Source organism: Ciona robusta, chromosome 5 (assembly GCF_009617815.1).
Source record: "Ciona robusta chromosome 5, ASM961781v2".
NCBI classification, from domain to species: Eukaryota; Metazoa; Chordata; class Ascidiacea; order Phlebobranchia; family Cionidae; genus Ciona; species Ciona robusta.
The window spans coordinates 2607884-2614351 of NC_143239.1; the positions used below are offsets into that span (position 1 = coordinate 2607884).

At 36.5% G+C, this 6468-nt stretch overlaps 2 protein-coding genes across 3 annotated transcripts; both read right to left on the reverse strand.

Annotated features, from left to right (window-relative positions):
* Window positions 1-1144: 1144 nt before the first annotated feature.
* Window positions 1145-1840, reverse strand: LOC149735547 (uncharacterized). The gene is made up of 2 exons (XM_089878833.1): window positions 1768-1840; window positions 1145-1704 (listed from the first exon to the last, which is right to left on the reverse strand). Exon 2 carries the CDS (start codon window positions 1657-1659, stop codon window positions 1213-1215), a length of 447 nt encoding a protein of 148 aa, XP_089734959.1. The 5' UTR covers window positions 1660-1704; window positions 1768-1840; the 3' UTR covers window positions 1145-1212.
* A 1142-nt stretch (window positions 1841-2982) lies between these two features.
* On the reverse strand, window positions 2983-5572 carry LOC149735548 (uncharacterized). 2 transcript variants are annotated; one of them, XM_089878832.1, is made up of 3 exons: window positions 5381-5572; window positions 4402-4562; window positions 2983-3713 (listed from the first exon to the last, which is right to left on the reverse strand). In XM_089878832.1, exons 1-3 carry the CDS (start codon window positions 5435-5437, stop codon window positions 3113-3115), a joined length of 819 nt encoding a protein of 272 aa, XP_089734958.1. In that variant the 5' UTR covers window positions 5438-5572; the 3' UTR covers window positions 2983-3112. The 2 variants fall into 2 exon arrangements, with proteins under 2 accessions (XP_089734958.1, XP_089734957.1); XM_089878831.1 differs by having other exon boundaries at window positions 2983-3716.
* Window positions 5573-6468: the final 896 nt, after the last annotated feature.

A 6468-nucleotide genomic window follows, 5' to 3' on the forward strand; every position in this document is an offset into this window, starting at 1 on the left:
GAACACCCTAGCACCGCCACAATAACCAAGTACATATAGTCAACTTACTGTTTTTAATTAAATATAGCCAACTTACTGTTTTTATTATTAGTTGATTGGTGTGTTTTGAATAAATGTAAAGGAAAAACATATTACCGGCTATAGTCGCTATACTATACTCAACAATGCAAAATACCATGACTGACAACTTTGTATATAGACAAGATTGAGTAGAAAGCGTTGAACCAGCAAACCTCAACACAAAAATATTACTGAGCTAACCAATACATTATCTTGTTCTTTAAAAGCTCAATTTCATAATCAGTTGCAATAACGATATACGTTACTTACTCTGGGTCCTTTCCTTGGTACGGTTGTTTGACTACCTTTCGCTACTCCAAGCCGGCGAACTACATCTCATTTGACTGTTTTTTACGTTTTACCCCGTCACAACTATGTATGGAATGTGTCGCAATGTGAATATATATTTACACTTGGTGTGAGTAATACTAATGCGATGTTGTTTACTCTGTGTTTTTACTTTTTATAACCCATTATTAAATGGAAGATTAGAAGTGTCAGCGTTATATTTTATAAGTTTCACATGTATGTAAGCCAGTTGTTATCAATAGTATCAAAAAACACATTATATAGTAGGGTGAGGGGGGGGGGAGACGGGACACCTTTACCACATAATTAATATCCAAATATTCTGATCGTATTTTAATCAATTAACAACGGTTTGTGGGAGATGTTAGGATACGGTTTTATAATTATTTGAATGTTCTTTGTTTAAGGCGACGAGAAGATAGAATGAAAAGATGTCCCATCTTCCCCCACCCTCTACTATATAATAAAGAGTAAGACTCTGGCGTCGTAGCACAATGGTTAGCGCACCTGTCTCTAACGTAGGGGTGACGGGTTTAAGGCTCGTAGCTGCTACCATAAGGGTTGTGTGTTCTTGGGCAAGAAATTTAACGCTAATTGCTCCAATCCAGTGGTCACTTATTGGTCGTCTAAATTTCCAACCAAACATTAAAAACAAAATAAAAGAAAAAAAATTTTCACCTACAAAGTTCTAACCCGTAAGCGGGCGGTATAGATCTATATGAAACAGAACACTGGTGTTATAACGAATGTCGTTGTCCCGCCACGAGGAGTTGAATAAGTTACATTCATTTATTCATTCACGAATTTCAAGCTAGCAACATATTTATAAAAGAGTTTGTCGTGTTACAATATTGCTGTTTCAACGGTTTTCGTATTTTGTTTAGTGCTATTTTGATGAGTTATTTGTTCAAGTTCAATTGCTGCATTTCCGTTGACTGTGACCTCAGTTACGATGTGATGTACTCCGTTTCCATTTGCTGTTGGATCGTTTATATGTGTTGCAGTCTCTCTGTTTTCAGTTTTGCCTTTGGTAATTGCATTTCCGTCTCCATTGTGTACTTCATTACACACATCTACTTTATCTACTTCGTTTTTAATTGCTGTTCTACCGTTTGTGGCTGTTGTAGGCGTTCTTCTACTCTCAACTTCATTTCTGCCGATTGCTGCATCGTTTTCTTCGGCTGCTTCTTCGTTTGTTGTTAGTGCGTTCCTCTTGCAACACTTTCTGCGTTTCACACATTCATACATACAAAATACGGCAATCAAAACCCCGAAAGTGAAAATCGCCATTACGACGATGTAGGACCAAATGTAAGACGAGACAGTTCAAAATGCCTGTTAATTTTAAATGTTTGTATTAGTACAAACACACGTAAATAACACAAAAAGAATACCTACTTTGAAAATCAAATTTAAACATTCTTGACTTGCCCAACGTCGGTCTTGCCCACTGCCATAGTTTTAATGTTACCTCCACTATGCTATTGTATGAAAAATTGGTATTGGTTAAACAACAACCGGTATTGTTAGGACGTCAATTGATAAATTTTGTATTTTCCAATGCATTTGAACTTTTAATAACATAAAGTGCATAACAAGTCATAACAATGTTTATATATATCGCAAGCAGTAATGAAAGGTGAACCACTGGGAGCAAGTAGTAATGAAAGGTGAACCATTGGGAACATTTCTTACACAATATTATATAACAGCAGATTATAGTACAGTATTATTTTGTTACAACATTTTGTAAAATTAGTTTTAATGCATTTTGATATTTGGAAAACTTTACGGTTCATTACATTCATATAGAAAGAGACAGCTAAAAACAGGGTTTCTATATAGTCTTGACGCTTATAATAGTTTTCCTGGCCCCCATGAGAATAGAAATAAGTTAAAAGAGGATAAATATGTCATGAGAGGCTAAACAAGTTAAATTTACATTTGTTGTACACAGAGTCGGTACATAAACACTTTATATATGAATATATGGTTTTACATATACGTTCGTTTGATTAACTAAGCTTCAAGCTAGCAACATATTTATATAGGTAATACAGAAGAAGTACATATTAGCTCATAACAATGTTTATATACAACGCAAGCAATACCAGGTAGTACTAGTAATGAAAGGTGAACCACTGGGAATACATCTATAACGTCAGATTATTGTACACTATTATTTTGTTACAGCATTTTCTCGCACAAAATTATATAACAGCAGATATTATATAGTGGGGGAAGACGGGACACCTACAGCACATAATATCCAAATATCCCGATCGCGTTTTAAACGATTAACAACGGTCTAATATGGGAGTCGTGAGGTTGCGGTTTGATAAATATTTAAATTTTCTTTGTTAACTACCAAACAGAACGAGAAATACACGAGTGAAAAGGTGTCCCATCTTCCCCCATCCTAATATATCAGTATTATTATGTTACAGCATTTTCTCGCACAATATTATATAACAACACACACACAATTGTACAGTAATATTGTGTTGCAACATTTTGTTAAATATAGTTTCAATGCATTTTGATATTTGTAAAACGTTTGATTAACTATAAGCTTCAAGCTAGCAATATATATAGGCAAAACGGAAAGTCCGTCCTATGTCTTATATCCCATCACTGTATAGGTATATGTTTGTACAATTGTACACGTTACAACATCGCTGTTTCTTCAGTTGTCGTTTCTATATTTTGTTCAGTATCATTTTGATGAGTTATTTGTTCAAGTTCAATGTACTCCGTTCCCATTTGCTGTTGGATCGGATATAAGTGTTGTAGTCTCTCCTTCTTCAAGTTTATTTTCGTCCCCGCCATGTGCTTCCCCCGAATTTACACCATGCCCTCCATTGCTCGAATCTACGCCATGCTGCCCTCCATTGCTCGAATTTACGCCATGCTGCCCTCCATTGCTCGAATTTACGCCATGTCCTCCATTGTTCGAATTTACGCCATGCCCTCCATTGCTCACGTCTGTGTGATGTACTCCATTTCCATTTGCTGTTCCACCGTTTGTGTTTGTTGCGACTGGTGCATAGCCCTGATTACACCACCGTACTAAATATATACGTTTATAAAAAAAATATATAGCGAATGCAAGTACAAAGAAAGTTAAAATCGTTGTGATATCAGCAATCGTGGCAAGGGTCTGGGTAAATGTAGGATACATTGCACTTGTATCTGTTGCTGTATTGGAGATGTAAGTAGATTGAGTTGCCGTGGTCGTGCTAACAGCACTCGAGTACAAAGTGGTTGATGTTTGTGTTGTTGGTGTTGGTGCGGTGGTGGGAGGTATTTCTCTCGTCGTAGTTTTGGGAATAGGTCCCCCTCCGCTGCTAATAAAGATTTAAAAATATGAATGAAGGAATGAATGAAATTTATTTCGTCTCTTCGGTCCCGATAACGCAGAACGGGAAAGTTTATAAAAGCAAAAATACGTGGAGTAACGGTAAAACAACAGTTGTTAAAACACGCTTATTGTTAAAAAAGAAAGAAAGAATGTTTTGGATAAAAGGCATGAACGGTACGCGTTATACACAATATAATGGACTACGTGTAACTATACAGTACGATTGTTATCTTTTGGATTTTATACATTTAATCATTGGTTTGACCAGCGTGTCTACTTTTTGTAAATTTAACAAACTTGTTTAAAATTGCATTTATGAATTGTGTATATAACTACAGTTCGAATACATTATATACAATTTTCAGTTCTTTATAGAGATACAAACTTAAAACGCCTAATGTTACAAATATGTTGGTATATATAGTAGGATGGGGGGAGATGGGACACCTTTTTATACTATTTTCTCGTCCCGCATGGTAGTAAACAAAAAAACATTCAAAGAAATCCAAAACCGTATCCTCACGACTCTAATAGACCGTTGTTATTTGTTTAAAACATGGTCAGGATGTTTGGATATTATGTGCTGAAGGTGTCCCATCTTCCCCCACACCACTATATCAAAGCTTAGTACGTTTTCGTAAACAAAAACGTTCTTATAAAATCTGCATTACCGTTCTGTGCACCAGTAATAAATTCCAGCACCCGGTGTTTCAAAATTGTCCTGGCATGGAATACATGCATACTTTTCTTCCGAATATTTGTAACTTTTTGGGCAAACGCCACATTGATAACGTCCCGCCGGTTTAATCCTTGCTTGGCCAGGTTTGCAACCCTGCAGAAATATGCTGTGACTGCTTAATTAAACTGATCATTAGTATAGGGTGAGGGAAAGTGGAACATGAGGTAATGTGGGACTGTTAATTTTCATGGCCACCTATTTAAAGAAACAAATAAAAACGTTGCAGGAATATTTGACAGTATGAATGAATGTAACCTACTTTATCCTCGCGTGGCCGGAAAACAACAGTCGTTATAAGACGTGTGTTCATATACACTTCGTGCCAGCTTACGAGTTACCAAGTATGTTATTAGGTGAGTGGTTTTTTTTTTTTTTTTTTTTTATGTATGGCTGATAATTTGGACAACCAATTAGTGGCCACTGGATAGGAGCAATTGCCGTTAAGTGTTTTGCCCAAGCAAACATATACGCCCACAGTGGTATAGCAACGACGAGCCTTGAACCCATTACCTATGGTTAAAGCCGCCGCGCTAACCAACTGTGCTATGGCGCTGGACAAGTATTCTTACGAATGTAAAAAGCGCGGGCTAGAGCCGATTACCGCTATTATAACTATAAAAAAAAATTAATATAGAAGTAATTGATTGACGTATCGTCCCTGCTACCATCGTAGGCATATGTGGACAAAACTATTAACGGCAATTGCTCCAACCCAGTGGTCACTTATGGGTTGTCTAAATTGTCAGCCAAACATTCAAACAAACAAACAAACAAACAAAAAACATTTACCCCAAAGCTAAACGTGGTAACTTCTAAGCGGGTACGAGAGGTGTATGAAACACCCGTGACAAGACTGACATTTCCCCATTAAGCTTGGGCATATAAGCAACATTCATTCAAAAAGAGTTTACCTGTGTTCGAAGCGCTTCAAAGCTTGGTGCAGCAGCAGTTGCTGGAAAATCAAACATTCTAATTTTCCTTAGAAAGCCTATTGACGGTGTTAAATAAATTGAGAACAGAATTCTGCGAATAAATTGCAATATACTAACTAGCTGTGCAAAAGTAACCAAATGAAACTAACAATGTTCTACCTTATACTGTACTTTTTTATAATAAGTATAATAGGGTGGGGGAAGATGGGACACCTTTTCAATCTATTTTCTCTTCCAATTTGGTAGTAAACAAACATTCAACGTTTTTTTTATAAAACTTTATACTCACGGTTCCCATAGACCGTTGTTAATTGTTTAAAACACGATCAGGATATTTAGTTATTATGTGTCAAATGTGTCCCATCTTCCCCCACCCTACTCTATTTATCAAAGAAACAAAACAAGAAAACACCGACAGCGCTTAATTAATACTATCTAACAATGTTAGTTAAAGTTTTTCAAATTCTTCGCGCGAGGTTTTAACTTTAAGTGCTGTCGCATAAATGAAATAAAACAAGCATTAGCGCACACCTATATATGGCTTCAACAAACAAAGTACCGCGCCCAGAAATAAGGGGTTTCCCTGATAAAATGTAGGGTGCCTTCCCCAAGTTTTAACTTCGTACTTTTAAGATTATACTGTGACGCAATGAATTTCAATGCAGCAATACCAAAAATAGACATCACCCCCCTAACTCTAACAGCTGATTGTTGTTTGTCAACGTTACACATACCGCCTAGCAAAATCGAAATTGTCGTTTACCTAACTTGTTAAGACGTTTGCGGTTGCTTGAACTACAATAAGATAGCTCTATTCTGCTATTCAAATGCACTCTGCGCGATAGAAAATGTTTGCGTCATATGAGTTCAACTTTATATATGGTAGGGTGGGGGAAGATGGGACACCTTTTCGTTTAGTTTTCTCTTTCCATTTGGTAGTAAACAAAGAACATTCAATGAATTATAAAACTGTATCCTCACGACTTCCACAGACCGTTGTTAATTGTTCAAAACACGATCAGGCTATTTGGATATTATGTATTAAACGTGTCCCATCTTCCCCCACC